A 19,691-nucleotide genomic window follows, 5' to 3' on the forward strand; every position below is an offset into this window, starting at 1 on the left:
TGTGGGGAGGGGGGAAGGCAGAATCCCCCCTGAATAGTTTTCATCTTGTCTAAATGGGTCTGGTGAAACGAGATGGGGATAAGATCCTTATGAATCAGTAGTGGGTAATTGTTATCATGACTAATTGCGATTGTCACAACTGTAAAGGTAGATGCTTTGTAACATAAAGGGGAGAGTAATAAATCTTATGTGCCAGAAACAGAGGACCCTTGGATCTTCAAGGGAGAAGAGCATGAGTGGAATGTGGGACCCCAACTGGAGAAGATGATAACATGGAGAGATACAGCAGCTGAGGACTCTAGACCCATGGAAAGAGAAATGTTGTGTGCTAGCGGCCAGGAGGCTGGCTTGCTGGCAGAATGTGTCCTTTGGTTGCTTAAATGATTGTATATTCCTGAGTGGTTTTGTGTACATCAAACAAAACAAGACAAAAAACAGAAAATAGAAGCAAATACTATTGCATTACGATGCATTGAGGGGATTGTAATCCTTGCAATGAAACAAAATACAATTGCTTGAGTGCAAAACTGATGTTCTCCCATGTAATCTATCACTCAGTCATAATCAAAACTTGAAAAAAAAATCTAAAGTTCATGTGACACTGTATGATAAGAATTGGACTGCTATTTGCAAGATAGGAAGTTCAAACCCTTCAGCCATTCCTTGAAACCCTATATGGGGTTACAGTAACTTGGAAATGGAGCACAGAAACATCAGTATCCTAGGAATTAGTGAGCCAAAATGGACTGGTATTGTCCATTTTGAATCTGACAATCACATTGTTTACTATGACAGTCATGACAAATTGAAGAGGGATAGCATCACATTCAACATTAAAAAAGAGCATATCTTGAAGTACCACACTCTCTGTGATAGGATAATATCCATGTGCCTACAAGGAAGACCATTTAATACAACTATTATTAAAATTTACACACCAACCACTAAAGCCAGTGATGGTGAAATTGAAGAATTCTATCAATTTCTTCAATCTGAAATTAATTAAACATACAATCAAGATGTATTGATAATTACTGGTGATTGGAATGAAAAGGTTGGAAATAAAGAGGAAAGATCAGAAGTTGGAAAGTATGACCTTGGTGATTGAAACGATGCTGGAGATTACATGATAAACTTTGCAAGACCAATGAAATTTTTTTTTTAATGTTTTATTGTGAATTATGTATTTTACATGGTAGTTTACATGGGAGAACATTAGCTTTACATTCATCCTATCATAGATCATTTCATTGCCATGGTTACAATCCCCTCCATGCATCATCATCAAGTCTGACTCCTGGTCGTTAGCACCCAGCCCCACTCCCTTTCTGGGTCTAGAGTCCCCAGCCATTCCATCTCTCCACGCCATAGTCTCTGCCTCCATCTCTGGCATCATTGTTTCACTGGGTAGTGTCCCGCACTCAGCTCTTCTCCCTTGATGGTTCCTGGTCTGCAAAGTGAACCATTCCCCTCCTTTTGCTACAAAATGTCCACCTTTACATTTCCAACCCTCACAGACAGTCCTGAAAACAATTATTCACTATTATATCACATGAGTACTCTCCCCATCTGCTTCATCAGCCCCGCCCAGACAGATTGGATACTACTCAGTGGAGATTCTACCCTACTCCATGATTTCGGGATATAGGCTTCCTCTTGAAAGCGTGTAATCCAGTCACTTCTTGCCTTTGTAGGCCTCCCAATTTGGGTAGCCAATGTCCAAGTTGCCCATCCCTGTCTACCTAGTGTGTCTACCCTCTGTATTGAAGAAGTGGGAATGATCCTTGCTGTAAAGATTTGTTCCCTCTTTTGAGCTACTGCATCCGTAGGTGTAGGTCAAGTTAATCAAATTGTATCAAATCTCCCTTTTTTCCCCTCTTCTTTCTTCTTCTAGTTGAGTTCTGATTATCCAGCCATTGAAGCCAGGTCAAGTGGGTATTATCTGCAAATGTGGGTGTTCTTGAGAATATGCCCTCTCTTCTTATCAGCTGGACATTTCACTCTCCACTCTAATCCTCTGTGGCCAGGTCACTGACTATGGGCCCAGGAATCCCCAGGTCTTGCCATACTGCTGGCCAACCAGGTTTCCACCCTGGTTTGCAAAAGTATATTGAATGTGGTAGGGCTTACCTCACAGCTTCATTGCTGTTTTTCTCTCCCTTCCCCTTATCGGTGACCAACATGGTCACCAGTCAGAGTGCATGTCTGCTCATGCATTCCCATTGAGTCTTAGTCTTGGAAGAGGATTTGCCCTGAGGGACCCGTACCACTTGCCTTGATGTCTCCTGGGCAAGTAACTTGCTTGTTCTTATAGTAGTCAGTTGGACTGCCATTGTTGTTTTGTATTTTTCCTGTTGGTCTTTCTTTTAAAAAAGTATCTTCCGTTCTAGCTGCTTCAGGCTGGTCTGCTTGTCCTTTCCAGTGGAAATTTCCCACCTCAGAAGATTCTGGATGAAGCCTCCTTCACTGGGCATGTTGTAGCACCATTTTAGGTATTCCAATCGGTTATAGGCAGAAGATGGACTTACAAGCTTTCTATAGTGATATTTCTGGCTATTCCTTTCTCTCTCCCTCAAGTGTCTATTTTATAATGGTATACAATGAAACCAAGATTCAAAAGACAGCCAAGCATCTTAACATTATTTTCTACCTTTTCCCCATTCCAGCCATGTCTCAATCCCTGCATCCCAGAGCCCTGTTGTTCCAAGGTTGTGCATAATCATTATTTACTTCTGTCCCACTTAGCCCATGCAAGCCTGCCTAATTGTTTTCCCATCTGCCTTGTTCTTCAATTCTCCATCCCCTTCTTGTGTATTGCCCTTTTCCCCAGCACCCAAACTATCCTGTGTCTATTCCCTACCCTGTGCTCCACCTTCCTCTCCCTCCCCTTACATCCTGGTAACCAGCAAATAATTCCCTCCCCCCCTTTAGTATGGTTTCTTTTTCTTAGTCTTTTACAATAGTGAAGACCAATGACATTTTCATTTCAAATTTTAATTTTAAACAACATAAAAGACAACTATACACATGGACCTCACCAGATGGATTACACAGAAATAAAATTGACTAAATCAGTGGAAAGTGATGGTGGAAAAACTCCATTTCATCAGCCAAAACAGTGTTGGGGGCAGACTGTAGAACAGACCATCAATTGCTCATATGCAAGTCAGGCTGAAGTGGAAATTAAAACAAGTCCACAAAAGCCAAAATATGACCTTGAATGTGTCCCACCTCAATTTAGAGATAATCTGAAGAAAAGATTTGATGCATTAGATGCTAAAGTCCAAAGACCAGAAGAGTTGTGGGATGAAATGAAGAACATCATGCAGGAAGAAAGCAATAGGTCATTAAGAAGACAAAGAAGGAAAAAAACAAATTGGATGTCAGAAGACACTCTGAAACTTACTTTCCAACATAGAGATACTAAAGCAAATGGAAGAAATGATGAGGAAAGATTGTTGTTATTAGGTGCCATCGTGTCGGTACTGACTCATAGCAACCCTGTGTACCACAGAACGAAACACTGCCCGGTCATAGGTCAATTAGCTGAATATAACATTTCAAAAGACAATTCTAGAAGACAAAGTCAAATATTATAACAAAATGTACAAAGACCTGGAGTTAAAAAAACAAAATGTAAAAACATGCTCAGCATTTGTCAATCTGAGGGAACTGAAGAGAAAATTCATTCCTTGCCATGAAATATTGAAGGATCCTATGGCACCTAACAAAAACAACAACATGGGCAAAATATTTAATGATGCAGATGGCATCAAAAGAAGATGGAAGTTATACACAAAACCACTGTACCAAAAAGAAATGGTTGATGTTCAACCATTTCAGGTGGTAGCATATGATCTAGAGCCAATGATACTGAAGGAAATAGTCCAAGGTGCAGTGAAAGCATTGTCAAAGAACAAGACTCCAGGAATTGATAGAAGGCAAATTGAAATCTTTCAACAAACTGATGTGGCACTGGAGGCCCTTACTCATCTATGCCAACAAATTTGAAAGACAGGTACGTGGCCAACTGATTGGAAGAGATCCATATTTGTGCCTTTTCCAAAGAGAGGTAACCCAGCAGCATGCAGAAATTATTGAACAATAACATTAATATTGCATACAACTAAAATTTTGCCAAAGTTCATTCAAAAAATGGTTACAACCATACTTGGCAGACCTTCCAGAAGTTCAAACCTGTTTCAGAAGAGGATATGGAGTAAGGGATTTCATTGCTGACATCAGATGGATCTTGGTTGAAAACAGAGAATACCAAAAAGATGTTAACCTGTGCTTTATTGACTATGTAAAGGTTTTCTATTGTGTGGATCATGATGAGCTATGGACAGCATTGCAAAGAATGAGTATTCTGGAACACTTAGTTGTGCTCATGAGGAACCTGAACATAGATCAAGAGGCAGTTGTTCAAATAGAACAAGGAAACACTGAATGGTTTAAAATTAGAAAAGTTGTATGCAGGATTGTATTATTAATCATAATTATGAAATATGTATACTGCACAAAAAGCTGGATTATATGAAGAAAAACATGGAATCAGGATTGGAGGAAGACTCATTAACAACCTGTGATGTGCAGAAGATACAACCTTGTTTGATGAAAGCCAAGAGGACTTAAAATACTTCCTGATGAAAATCAAAGACCATAGCCTTTGGTATGAGTTATACCTCAGTGTAAAGAAAGCAAAAATCTTCACCACTGCTGCAGGAAATAACATTCATATAAATGAAGATTTGGTTGAAGTTGTCAAATATTTCACTTTGCTCAGATCAACCATCAACACTCATTAAAATAGTAGTCAGGAAATCAAACTGCATATTGCTTTAGGCAAATTTGCTGCACAAGACTTCTTTAAAGTGCTGAAGAGCAAAAATGTCAGTTTGAGGACATGATATTTTCAGTAACCTTATCCAGATTTGAAAGTTGGACAGTGAGTAAGGAAAACCATAGAAGAATAGATACATTTGAATTATCGTGTTGGATAATTTATTAAAGTACCATGGACTGCCAAAAGAACTAACTAATCTGACTTGGATCGAGCACAGCCAGAATGCTCCTTAGAAGCTAGGGATGGCCAGGCTTTGTCTCTCTCATTTTGGATATATTATTAGGAGGAAGCAATCAGTGAAGAAGGATATCTGTTTGGTAAAGTGGAGGGTCAGAGAAAAAAAGGAAGACTCCCAACTAGATGGATTGGTACAGTAGCAGCATCAGTACGTTCAAATGTAGCAGTGATTGGGAGGTGAGCACAGAGTTGGCCAGTGGTTCATTTGGTTGTGCATAGTGTCGCTCGCTATGAAGCATTACTGACTCGATGGCACCTACAACAAACAATGACAGCATAAGATGGAATCACTACTTGTCTGTCAGCTTGTCATACTCTTTTGACTTATGTTTTGATGCTGGAATCAATTTTATATATCAGTCAAAACTACCAGCTCTTCTGCAGGAGAAAGATGAGGCTTTCTGCTCCCATAAAGATTTACAGCCTCGGAAACCCTGTAAATCGCTATGAGTTGTAATTCAGTCCATGACACATAACCACCACCAGGGTTCACTTATGGGGGATGACAGGCTATAGCTGCATCTATAGACGACAAAGTAGGAAGGTTTCCCCACTCAAAACCTTATGAATAGCAGTGGAATACTGTCAGATAGCACCAGAATATTGAATATTGAAACATATAGGATTTTGTCAGTGATAGTGCCAGAAACTGAGCCCCTCAGGTTAGAAGACACTCAAAATACAACTGTGGAAGGAATGCCTACTCAAAATAGAATTGAATGTGATGATACAAATGGAGTAAAACTTTTGTGACCTTCATTGGCTGATGGGGCACAACTGAAAATGTGGAAAAAAACATTGTAAACATCATTAACAATCAGAACACGGAATGTACAAAGTGTGAATCATGGAAAATTAGAGGTTTTATCAATGCAATGGAATGCATTAAGATTAATATCCTAGTCCTTAGTGAGCTGATATAGATTGGTATTGGTCATTTTGAATCTAACAAACATATGGTTTACTATTCTGGGAATGAAGAGGAATGGTATCACATTCATCATCAAAAAGAACATTTCAAGATCTGTTTTTATATTTTTTACATCTTTCAATTAGTTTTCATTATTCTCCATCATGTTTATATATCCCCCAAATCAGCCATTATTATTTTTTAAAACTTTTTATTGTCAATTTAGTGAGGGTTTACAGACAAGATCATTAGCTTTGCATTCAGCAAATCCTACATTTGTTTCATCTCAGCGATTACATTTCCCTCCTTGCAACAAGGTGGTTCCCATTTGAATTCCACCCACCTTCTTGTCCTTTCTCAACTTTGCCCTAGGAAAATGCTGCACTTGATTTTGAATGATTGACCATTTCAGGAACCATTCATTATTATCATTACTATATATTTTTGTTATCTAGTGCTGCTATGACAGAAGAATCACAGTGAGTGGCTTTAAGAATCTGAAGATTATGGTTTTGGAGGCTAGAAGTCCGAATTTAAGAGTCTTGACTCTAGGCAAAGGCTTTCTCTCTGTGTTGACCTTGGGGAAGAAGGTCCTTGGCATCATTCTTTTCTTGGTTCATGGAATTTCACACCATAAGGACCTCATGTCCAAATGACATGTTTCTTTCCCAGTTCTTCTTTCTTTGTAGAGGCAGGAGGGCCCTTTATCTCTGCTTGCTTGTTTAATCTCAAAAGAGATTAATTCAAGATATGTCCTAATCCTGTAGACTGTGTTTGGCCTCATTAACAACATTGAGATTAGAATTTATTATAAATAGGATAATTCTGTCAGGTCACATTGCTGATGGGAATGCAAAATGGTACAGCCACTTTGGAACACAACTTGACAGTTTCTTACAAATCTAAATATAGGCTGACCATACATTCCAACAATTACAATCCTAGGGATTTTGTCAAATGATCAGAAAACGCATGTCCATAAATTTATGGACACATGTTTATTTCAAATCTGTACACATGTTTATTTCAACTCTTTTCATAACAGCAAAAATTGGAAGTAACTAATATACACGTTAGTTTTAAAGTATAATGCTGTCTGTGATAAGCTAATATCCTTATGCCAACAAAGAAGGCCAGTTAATACAGCTGTTATTCAAATTTACACAGCAACCACTAAAGTCAGTGGTGATGAAATTGAGGAATTCTACCAATGTCTTCAGTCTGAAATTTATTCAACATGCAATATACATGTACTGTTAATTACTGGTGATTGGAATTCAAAGGTTGGAAACAAATAGCAAGGAATGTTGAAAAGTATGATCGTGGTGATAGCAACGATGCTGGAGATCACAATTCTGCAAGACCAATGACTTTACTGAAACCACCTTTTTAAAACAAGATAAGAGACTGCTATATACATGGACCTCTTTATATGGATTACACAGAAATCAATTGACTGCATCTGTGAGAAGAGAGGGTAGAAAAGTTCCATATCATCAGCCAAAACAAAGCCAGGGTCAGACTGTGTAACAGACCATCAATTGCTCACATGCAAGTTCACACTGAAGCTGAAGAAAAGTAAAACAAGTACATAATATCCAAACAAATTAAAAAATCATGAGCATAACATCTGAATTTTGAGATCATCTCAAGAAAAGATTGACTCATTAAACACTAATGGCCAAAGGCCAGAAGACTTGTGGGATGAAAGAAAGAAGGAAAAACCAAAATGGATGCCATAAGACACTCTGAAACTTCCTCTGCATCTCTGTAGAGATGCTAAAGCAAATGAAAGAAATGAGGAAGTAAGAGAGCTGAACAGAAAATTTCAAAGGGCAGCTGGAGAAGAAAAAGTGTAAGATATTATAATGAAATGTGGAAAGACCAGAAGCTAGAAAACCAAAAGGAAGATCATGCTCAGAATTTCTTAAGCTGAAAGAACTGGAGAAAATATTCAAGTCTCACCTTGTAATAGCAGAGGGCCATGCCAGTCCCAGAAATTTTGATGCTCCCACCATAGAATTGGTTTAGAATCACTGCTTCAATAAGTTACCTTTTATGTTAGGCATATGCAATGAGTTTCTCTTGTATGTTGGCTTAGAGACTAACTACACAGAGTGTGACAAGTGCCCTTCCTAGAACTCCCCAGGTACTCCACAGAAATCATTTAAGGGTCGTTATGAGTTAGAACAACTTGACAGCACTTAACAACAACAGTGGTCATAGCAGCAATTATGTATTTTATTCTGTTGTACAGAGAGTGACCATGGGTCAGAATTGACTTGATGGTACCTAACAACAACATGGGGAAAATACTGAATGATGCAGAAAGCACCCAAGAAATGGAAGGACTATACAGAGTCTCTGTACCAAAAAGAAATGGTTGATGTCCCATTGCAAGAGGTAGCATATGATCAAGAGCCAGTGGAACTGCAGGAAGAAGTCCAAGGTGCACTGAAGCCATTGGAAAAGAACAAGGCTCTGGAAATTGATGGAATACAAACTGAAATCTTTCAACAAACTGATGCAGCACTGGAAGCAGATACCTTTCAGAAAAGTTGGTAGTGGTAGCAGAACATCATATTTCCTCTAGTTTCAGAGTTGTGGATACTAATGTTTATGTGGTCCATTATTCCATTGGATTAATCATTTCCATGCGTCTTCAGTTTTTATCCATCTTCTTTTCTCCAGACAGGGAAAGTTCAATAGTTGCAATTTAGATAACCACTAATAAGCTCGTGAAAGTAATAAACATTATCTTTATGAACTATGTAATGTCAATTGATCTTTGTGTCTCTCGAGACTATGGCCTTAATTCCAAGGCCCAGCAAGTCATTCCCTCAAAGTATTTGGTTATGTCTAAGAAGTTTTAATAAACTTTGCCCATGTATGCTCTACTGCATTTATGGATATAGTTGCAGTCAATGTACAAATGTCTTCTGTCAAACCTATATGCATAGATTTGTGCGTGTACTCCCACTCTCCCTTCCACATCCATTCAGACTGTGTATCTATCCGTGCATGTACTCATGTTGTTGTTGTTGTTGATAAATGCTGTAGAGTCTATTCCAACTCCTAGTGACCCTGTACAGGATTTCTGAGGAGCAGCTGGTGGGTTTCAATCATAGCCCTTGTGGTTTGCAGTCTAATGCTTATCCTATAGCACCACACCAGGAGTCTGTACATCAGAGTTATTGAAAGATTGTACATATAGCAGTATTTATTTCTGTTGCCATTATACTCTTACTTTCCTCTCAGTGTCTTCACTGGCCTCCAAAATTTTTGCTGTTCTTTCTTATTATATATTGCCTTCCCTTTCCCCCAATTTAATACTATAGCCAGTAATTTCCTCTGTATGGCACTGTGGCACAATGCACCAGACTGCAAAGCCGTTTGAACTGCAGGGTTGGTGGTTCAAGCTCACTAGCTACTCCTTGGAAACCCTATACAGGGTCGCTATGGGTCAGAAATGACTTGGCAGAACTTAACAACAGCAACAACTCTCCCATACCTGGTAACCATCAAAGAATGTTTGCTTTTGTGTGATAATCTTTTCTTGATTTTGTACAATAGTCTTCTCATACAGTATTTGTGCTTTTGTGATTGACTAGTTTCACTCAGCATAATATCCTCCAGGTTCATCCATGTTATGGGGTGTTTCAGAATTCATCATTCTTTATCATTGTGTAGTATTCCATTGTGTGTATGTACCAAAGTTTGTTTACCTATTCTTCTATTATTGGGTATTTAGGTTGTTTCCCTGTTTTGCTATTGTGACTAATGCTATGGTGAACATGGATGTGCATATATTTATTTTTTTGCAGCTCTTATTTCTCTAGAATATATACAAAGTAGAAGAACTGCTGGGTCGTATGGTACTTGTGTTTCCAACTTTTTGAGGAAGTGCCATGCCATTTTCCACAGTGGTTGCATCATTTTACAATCCCACTAACAGTATATGAGAGTAAAATCTCTCCATACTCTCACCAGCATTTTTTGTTTTCTTATTTTTTAAAACTTAACTATTAATACTAGGGTGAAATGATGTCTCATTTTGTTTTGCAAGAAATGCAATTGCTCAAATTTTAATGTTCAAAAACACTGATTATTCCAAAGGGAATTATTCAGAGGAAATTAATTTGTAAAGAATGAAAAAAAATGGTGCTATGGTGCTTTTTGTTTGTTTGTTTATTGTGTGCTTACTATATTCCCAGCGCTATGTGAATTATAAAGGCAAATCTTAAACAAGTATAGAACATTTCCACCTCCAAGGAAGCTATGTTCAATCAACTGGAGAAACAAGGCATATAAATGTATAAGTGAAATAACTAAGGAATAGTAAAAGGCAGAATATAATTAAATGCAGAGTTTAAGAGCATAATGTTATTTCTCCATAAATCAAAATATTATGATTGGTTTGTTTTTGCATGTAACTCATTATACATTCAGTTGAAAATATTTCATTTGCCTTTCAGCTGGGGATTGGCATGGATTGGAATTGCAGTTTAGATGTCTTCATCACCATCATCATCATTATCATCATCATCATCATCATTACCATCCTTATCCCCAAGCACCAGGGTGTGACAATTTCAGGAGTTATAGTAGTCATTTAGTAACATTGTGGCAACAAATCTGTCTGCTAACCTTAAAGTCAGCAGTTTGAAACTACCAGCCATTCTGTGGAAGAAATGTGAGACTTTCTGCTCCCATAAAGATTTACAGCCTCAGAAACCCTTTATAGAGTTCATGAATCGGAACCGACTCTGCAGCACGTAACCACCACCACCACCACGATATGGTTGTTATTAAGTGCCGTTGAGTCGGTACCAACTCATTGCTATGAGTTCTCATTTCTGAGAAGCAACTGGTGAGTTTGAATTGCCGACTTTGCTATTTAAACTGATTTTATAGTCTAGCGAATTAACCCACAGCACCATACCAGGATTCCACCACCCATCAGTCATTATATAAAATAAGTTTTAATGGAAGTATTAAATCTCCACAGGAATTTCCAGGCTTAATTAGATAATACTAATTAGATAGGTGGACATAGATGCAGAGATGGACAACAAAAACTAGCAACCTGAAATAACTCCTTTCTCTATAGTTCCAGTAGTGTAGAGGCTTTCTGCTCCCATAAAGATTCAAAAACGGCCTCGGAAACCTTGTACAGGGTCATTATGATTCGGATCTGACTCTGCAGCACATAACCACCACCACCATAGTTCCAGTGGCAATGGATTTTTCCTACTGAAAATGAAGACAAACCTTTCTTTCAGGCTGAGAAGGAAGGCTTTTTACAGGTGGTATGCTCCAGAATCCTATTGTTGGAAAAGACGGACCTCTGTTCTTGGTTCTTTTTCTCCTGCCAGCCATAAACTTATGGGTGGTAGATGTCAAGTATATGTAAAGCCAAATTGCTCTAGAAATCTGTTTGTCCAGGATTATACATGTATTGTTTTGTATCGAGCAGGTTTCTTTACAACTAGTATATATAAAAATTAGTTCAACAGAAAATATACTTTTGAAGAATTATAAAGGTCTGTAATTTGTGCATTTATTGTGGCAGTGATTCTCAATAGCAGAGGGCCATGCCAGTCCCTGAAGTTTTGATGTTTTAGCAATCCCATTGGTTTAGAATCACTGCTTCAATTACTCACTTTTCCTATTATGCATATGCAATGAGTTCCTCTGGTGTGTTGGCTATAATACTAGTAACTTCTCACTGTGTGACAGGTGCCTTCAATCTTTGTAGCACATCCCATAGGTAGGCATCAAATGGATACATTTACCTACCCAGTAAGTTTTCCCAACTTAATTCAAGTCACATAGAGATAGTGATCAGAAGTGGCAGGATTTGAACCCATGTCAATCTCTCACTCTAAAACATGTGCTAATATCACTGAAACACTAAGACTTGAATCCTTCCATCAAAGATGATTTTATTTGAATCATTGCAAATTTTGTTGTTCCAAACCCCTCTTAGCCTTGAATTTCTTTGTTTGGTTTTTGTGTAGAAATAATGGTAAGATATTTTCTCTTTTTGCTCTTTTGCTTTGAAGGAATAACCACAGTTCTCACCATGACCACATTGAGCATCAGTGCAAGGCATTCTTTGCCCAAAGTGTCCTATGCTACTGCCATGGATTGGTTTATAGCTGTTTGCTTTGCTTTTGTATTTTCGGCCCTTATTGAGTTTGCTGCTGTCAACTATTTTACCAATATTCAAATGGAAAAAGCCAAAAGGAAGACCTCAAAACCTCTCCAGGAAGCTCCAGCTGCTCCAGTACTGAGAGGAAAGCATCCAGAAGGACCTCTGCAGGTATTTGACTTCATGTCTGTCAGTTTCAAGTTGTAGCTTCTTGTTCAAGTTGGCATTTCCAAGGGAAGAACTGAGAATGCAGAAAACCCAGCCACAATTTATAAGTCATTTAGAAATACCTACAAGTAAAAAGGGTAATTGTGAATTTAAACTTTAAAACTGTAATTGCCGTTGCTGTTTTTGATTACCTTTGAGTCGATTACTATTTATGGTGACTTCAAGTGTAATTAATCACTTTAAAAATAAGCATTACTGGATGAGATAGATAGAAATGAATATAGTTGTCTGAAGATTCTTTTCAGAATTAAAATTTTTTTTGCTATAAGAGTCTGTGGAATTGGCTTGTGAGGATTTTAGTAGTAGTGGCTGATTCTTAACATATCCCATGGGCTGTGTCCTTGTATTAAAAAACAAAAACAAAAAAAACTAGTAAACAAGAAGACCCATAAATGGTATTTAATCAGAATTGAAAATTCTTACCTTACAAGGACAAATTTACAAGAAAATGGAAAGCCTAATAAAATATACTGTAATTTACATTTGGCATGTCACTGGTTCTGTGATTTAAATACAACAACAAAATTAAAAAGTGCCTCTTTGCTAATGAACTACAATTGCAGGAAAAATAACAAGATTCATGAGAAGGGAAGTAAACAGGTAGCCTGTCTCTGTATATGTTTTCCCCCCTTTCTCCCCTCTTCTTTTCTCATCCTTTTTTCCTTGTCCCTTCCTTTTCTTCCATCTTTTTTTTTCTCATTCTCTATTAAGTTTCTTTCTTGAATTAGAATCTCTGTTAATCCAAAGATTCCAGATTTGGGAACAAATGCTCTCTATGTATAATGATTTGACATGGTTCTGTTTTCCTTTTTGTAAAGTGATATACTTCCTGTATCCTTGCACGAGTATTATAATGTTGTTGCTAAGTGCTGTCAAATCAGTTCCAACTCATAGCAACCCAGTATAGGGTTTCCAGTGAACAGCTAGTGAATTTCAACTGCTGACTTTGTGGATAACAGTCCAGTGCTTATCCTACAGCACCACACCAGTGTTATAATGGATACTTGAGAGTACCACTTAATTTTGTAGAATATCCAAAGGTTGGAATCAAGCTGATGATCTTTTATTTACTTCTTGCAGTCTGTCTCTTGACTATAGCAATTGCTATCATTCCGTTGAGCACATCCAACTAGCTAAAGTCACTCTGATTCAGTAACTTCTCTTGGCAGCACAGGACATATGCTGTGTGTGAATCTCATAACCATGACAAAATTTGGTTATAAAAGGCAGGGAATCATAGTGTTTAAGGGTTGGAAAGGAATTTCAGATAAATTTGGTCAAACTATGCCTCATATGCTTAATGTTCTCTATAATGTGAGTGTATGTATATGTGCTTAGATCCCCACAGTGGTTTACTTGAAAGATATCTGTGTTCTGAAGACAGTGATTAATGAGTTGGTCCACTCATCCTTCCTGACTCCAGACCCATTGCAGAGTGGGAGTTGTTATTGGATAGCTTCAATGTAAATTCAACTTTAAAGGTTGTACGTAAAATTGAGGGAAGGGGGGAAAAATAAGAAAATTAAAAAGAAAGATATCAAGAAGAGGAAAGAGTATTTATGAATAATATATATATATATATATACTTTGACAACTATTCTAAGATTTTCCTAAGGTTTGAAATATTAGAAGAAATTTCTTAGAAGACAGATTCAGTGTACTTACTCAATCTGCATTCTATCCTGTGTGACTATGTGTCTACTTCACTGACATAGCGTTTGGTTAAAATGTGTTTGGAAGCTGTTATTTGGAATGTCGTCAGAGACTGTAAAACATTTGGCACTTCAAGGGGCCTAGTGAAATGATACATTTTCACTATATGTGTCCTATGGACTGCCAATAGTATGGCAGTCTTATGGTGATCATTTTTATCCTTTGGGGATTGGAAAGCTTATGGTTGATAGAATATTTGAGAGATCAGGAGATACGGTTGATTGGCAGAAACTAAGGGTAGCTATAGCCAGCTTGAGTTCCTCTTTGGTTGCAGGGAGCTGTTCTGTTTCTGTTCATCATTGCCTTGATATTGCCTTTGATTCTGTCCTTCCAATATTTTAGTTGAGCTCTATTCCTGTTGTTCTGGCCTTCCATACCCTGACTACTTTCTCAGTAATGCAGATTTGGATTATTATAGCATAAAAACTTATAACTCTAGAATAAGTAAAAGGAAGCTTTCTTAATGAAGCAACATTTTTAAATCACTTAAAATGTATGCTGTAATCCTTGTTCAGTTACAAAGTACAAACTAAAATACATATATTTTATGAAAAAATTCAATGATGTAATGATAATCCCTAATACTTTTGAGCTTTTATTTGATGTTAAGTACTATGCAATGTGTTATGCATATATTACTTTACTTCAGGCTCACAGTAACTCTTTTATAGATGATGAAACTGAGACCGTGCTTAAGTGATATATGCAAAATGGTGGTGGTGGTGGTGGTGGTAGTGGTGTGCTATAAAGTTGGTTTCAACTCATAGCAACCATGTGTAGAGTTTCTGAGGCTGTAAATATTTATGGGAGCAGAAATCCTATCTGTTTCCAGTGGAGTAGCTGGTGAATTCAATCTGCTTACCTTGTAGTTAACAGTCCAGTACATAACCCCCCATGTTGCCTTCCATGTAAGATGGTTGTTGTTGTCATTAAGTGCTGTCGAGTTGGAACCAACTCATAGCAACCCTGTATATGTTTTCCAAGGAGCGGCTGGTAGGTTTTAACTGCCAGCCTTGTGGTTAGCAGTCCAGTGATTATCCTACAGCACTGCATCAGGACTCCTCTATATAAGATGTTGTTGAGTGCCATCAAGTCCCAACTCATAGTGCTCTTGGAAAGGGTTTCTGAGGAGCAGCTGGTAGATTTGAACCACTGACCTTATGCTTATCCTACAGCACCACACCAGAGTCCATAAAAGCTAGAAAACTGTAAACCCAATATTTAATTTAATACAGCTGTGTTTGAGTGCAGACCTTGTTCTCTAAAGTATTTATAATAACTCTATAAAGAATAGAGGGAGCGTTGCAGCTCTGGAGGATAAAACACTGGACTGCTAACCACAGGATTGGCTGTTTGAGCCCAGCTGGTGCTCCCTGGCAGAAAGATGAGTCTTTCTGCTTCTGTAAATATTACAGCCTGGGAAACCCTATTCCGATTTGATGGCACTTAACATAACACTAAACAAAAGGAGTAGACATTAGAATGTGTGTTTATTTGTGGATAGATATCTAAATATAGCATATGTCAATAGATAGAAATCAATTGATTAGCCCAGTGGTTTACTTGAAAGACATGTGTGTTCTAAAGACAGTGATTAGTAAGTTGGTCCACTCATCCTGCCTGACTCCGCACCCTTTTTGTTCATATTTGCATAAGTAAATAATAAGAACAAAATATTTTGAGTGCCTTTTATCTTTCAATAATAACTTTTACAATATTGTCTTCAAAACCTTGTTTTTCCAAATCTCATAAATTTTCTGCTTTTGACAGGGTGCAGTTTCACCCCTCTTCTATCACTCTCTATTAATGGAAAATATGTTACTTTTCCTTCTTTGACAGGTTTCCGTGTTACTTCTAATTTTCACATGTTTTTAATAATATAAAATCCTTCCTATTTTTATACATGTTTTATCAATAATGAAATTGATAGCTACAAATCATGTAACTTGACCAAAGGCACCATATGGTAGAGTGAGAAACCTCATGCTCTTTATTCTGAAGCTTTAATGACTGATTGGATATGCTGAGTGAGGGAAATGTGGAGAAGGAGATGGATGATGATGTCATAATTTACTAGGATAGAGAGGATAGGTGAAGCACATTTAATGAAGAAACTAATTTGTTCCAGTTTAGATAGGTGGAAATTTCAATAGTAGGATATTTCCTCATTACCAGCTATAGTGCAAATTACCTTTTTCAAACAACAAATGCATACTTCTGCACTGCATCACCTTCCTTTCTCTTCTACCTAGTTTACTTTTCTCATTTTTCTCCATTTCACTGTAACTAATTTTCATGGACTTTTAGATTTTAAAATGTTCATACATTCTTACAAGGCTGTTTGTAAAAGTAAAGGTCTGTGTGCTTAGCTTAGAGTCTTCAAGAAAAAGATGATGTAAAAAAGAATATAGAAAGGAGCTGTGGGGGCAAGAAGGAGAAATAGACAGACCTTCTGCAACAAGGACACAGGCGACTAAATAAACAGATAAGGATTCTGGAACCCGGAACTTCATTGAGGTGGAGTGAGTGCCAACTGGACGAGAAAGCTGAGTAGAAGCAGCAAAAGGGGAGAGAGACAGCCTAGTGCAACCATCCTGAACTTTTGCAGGCAAAGTGACCTGGACACGGTGACCTAGAAGCACAGGACATTGATAGAGGCTGGTGACAAAGGCTATATGGTTCTTTCTTGCTCCTTGTGGCCTCCTATGGCCAGCTCCTTCCCTCACTGCTCGCAGACAGAGGAACTTTCTCCTGTGCTACTTCTGCTCTACCTGGTGTTGGGTACTGGGCATATCATCACCCTCCATACCCAATATTTGTGAATGTTGCCTCAATAGATCTTTTATGGCTGTTGTCTGCTTTGGGGAGACAGTAATCGTGTCCATAAGTCCTAGCCACATTGGAGCCTCCTATAGCTCAACCCACTGGGCAAACACCACTACCCACTCCTATACTACCTGTTCAATGATAATTAGCAGTGAACATCAGCCAAAACTGACCGGAGCTATGTTACACAAACAGCAAACAGAGAATATCATATAATTTTCTATTCTCAATCAGATCCACCAGAAGACAAGTGGTGAATGCCTAAGAACACACTAGCATGAAATCATCAATTAAATAAGAACACAATACCAGTGTTTCAGAGACAACAGACAATTTCAGCTTACATGAAGAAACAAGACATAGTGACTCAAACAAGTGACCAAAATACACAGTTAGAAATTATCATACCAGAAATGGTATCAGAACTATATCAAAAGAATGATATTTAAGTACTTTGAATGAATTGAGAGACTGATTGAGAAAGTTGTAGATGAAAGCAAGGAGAACACAGAAGGAACTTTAGAAGAATTTAGAAAACATTTCAAGAATAAAGTGGCAAAATAAATTTTAAAATTAGAAACCATACAAGGACAACAAATAGAAACCCATTAGATAAATACTAAGATATCAGAAATAGATAACACATTGAAGGGGCAGCTAAGGAGAATGGAAAAAGTGGAAGGCCAAACTGATGAACTTGATGACAAATCTTTCAATATTCATCTGCTGGAGAAAATTAGAAAAAAGAACAAAAAATTCCAGAGAAAGCATAAGAATTATGTGGAACACCATCAAGAGGAATACTTGACATATGACCAGAATTCCAGAACAGGAAGAGACAAGAGAAAAATGCAGAAAATTTTGGAATTGTTGGAGAAAAGCTTCCCTAACATCATGAAAGATGAAAAAAATATGGTTTCAAGAAGATGAACAAACTCTGAACAGGATAGACCCCAAAAGAAAATCACCAAGATATTATAATCAAACTTTCCAAAACCAAGAAAAGGAAAGAATCCTGAGAGCAGCTCAAGGAAAACAAAAGTTACCTACAAAAGAGAACTAATTAAGTCTGAGTGTTGATTTCTAAGCAGAAACCATACAGGCAAGGAGAAAATGGGATGATGACATATATATATATATATGAAAATATTGTCAATCAAGAATCAGGAAAATTTTCCCTGAAATATGTATGACTATAAAAATTTGGACATTTTCAGAATTTGCAAAAACGATACCAATCTTAAAAAAAAAATACTGAAGGGAGTTATTTGGACAGAAAACCAACAACAGCAAAGAAAACCTGAGATTAACATACATGATATAAACCATAATTCAATCTAGATATGTTGTGGTTAAGTGCCATCAAGTCAATTCCGACCCATAATGACCCTGTATAGGGTTTCCAAGGAGTAGCTGGTGAGTTTGAACCACTGACCTTGCAGTTCAATTGACTTTGCAATCTGATGCAAAATCAAATAGATTTCAAGAATAGAAAAATAAATAAAAATAAAGCTAACTTATAAAATAGCCCTGAAACTAGATCAAATTGAATTCCTAGTTCTAGTCCTAGCTCAATTCTTACCCCAATCCTTAATACCCACCCTAGTCCTAACCATAGCCCTCACACTGCATGAAATCTTAGGCCTAGCTAGATCTAGCCATAGTCCTAACCCTAACCCTAACTCCTTATTTCTACTCACCTTCAAAGGAGTATTAAAAAAAAATTCAAGTATTTTTGGATTCAATAATTGAAATATCCTACTGAGACTTTTCTTTTTTTACTTTTCATACTTTCATTTTTTTGTAAAAAAAAAAATGAATTGCATGAAGGATTACAGAGTATATTAGTTTTCCATTCTACAATTTATACACATTTTGTTTATTGTCATTAACTACAACCCCCACAATGTAACACTACTGATCCTACTTAATCCTTGTGTTCTTCCTTCTTTCTAAACTCTTCTGAACTTTGTCCTTGGGTAAATGCTGCCCTTTTTATATTAAATGATTGATTTTCTAAGGTGTCCATACCTCACTAGTGTTATTGTTCCTCTTATACATCTAGCATTTGGCTGAAAATTGAGCTACAGGAGTGAGTTCCATTCCAAACATGAATGATGTCTAAAGACCATAGTCTTTGAATTCTGCCAGTCTCTATCCTACTAATGAGACTGGTTTTTATTGTGATTTTCAGTTTTGTTCCACATTTTCTCTCAGTCTATATGCAGTCCTTTCATAGAAGTTAGTAGCAGTATCTGGGCACCATCTAGATCTTCTGATCTCAGAGTCATGGAGATTGATGTTCATGTGGTTCATTAGTTCACTGGAATAATTGTTTTCAGGTGTCTTCAATTTTCATCATTCTGCTTCCCTTTGGACAAGGAGAGAACAATAATTGTACCTTAGATGGCTGCTCATAAGCTTTTAAGAGCCCAGTCTCTACTCAGCAAAGACAATTGTAGAACATTGTCTTTGTGGAGCACTTTATGCCAATTGACCATGGTGTCCCCAAGACTATTGTCCTGTGCCCCCAGTCCCAGTGTCTCATTCCCACAAGTTGTTTGGTTATGTTTAAGAAGTATTCATAACTTTTCCTCCTGTATGTGCCACTACGTTCATGAATACATTTGCAGCAAAGATAAATACCAATGTACTTATATCCTCTGTCAAACCTATTTGTGGATATAATCCCATTCTTCCTACAACAACCAGTCAATTTAAGCATCTATCTATTTTTCTCCCGATTTGTTGTTAAGTGTCATCTAGTACATTCCAAC

General features: G+C 37.4%; 1 protein-coding gene across 3 annotated transcripts in view; it reads left to right on the forward strand.

The window, feature by feature from the left end:
• Nucleotides 1-19,691, forward strand: part of GABRA4 (gamma-aminobutyric acid (GABA) A receptor, alpha 4) — a 171,726-nt gene that overhangs the window by 68,051 nt on the left and 83,984 nt on the right. For all 3 annotated transcript variants that reach the window (XM_006872682.1, XM_006872683.1, XM_006872684.1), the window contains one exon: nt 12,059-12,318. In XM_006872682.1, the coding sequence (XP_006872744.1) occupies nt 12,059-12,318 (260 nt within the window). The remainder of the gene's footprint in view (nt 1-12,058; nt 12,319-19,691) is intronic.

This window comes from Chrysochloris asiatica, unplaced genomic scaffold (assembly GCF_000296735.1).
Source record: "Chrysochloris asiatica unplaced genomic scaffold, ChrAsi1.0 scaffold00209, whole genome shotgun sequence".
Lineage (NCBI taxonomy): Eukaryota > Metazoa > Chordata > Mammalia > Afrosoricida > Chrysochloridae > Chrysochloris > Chrysochloris asiatica.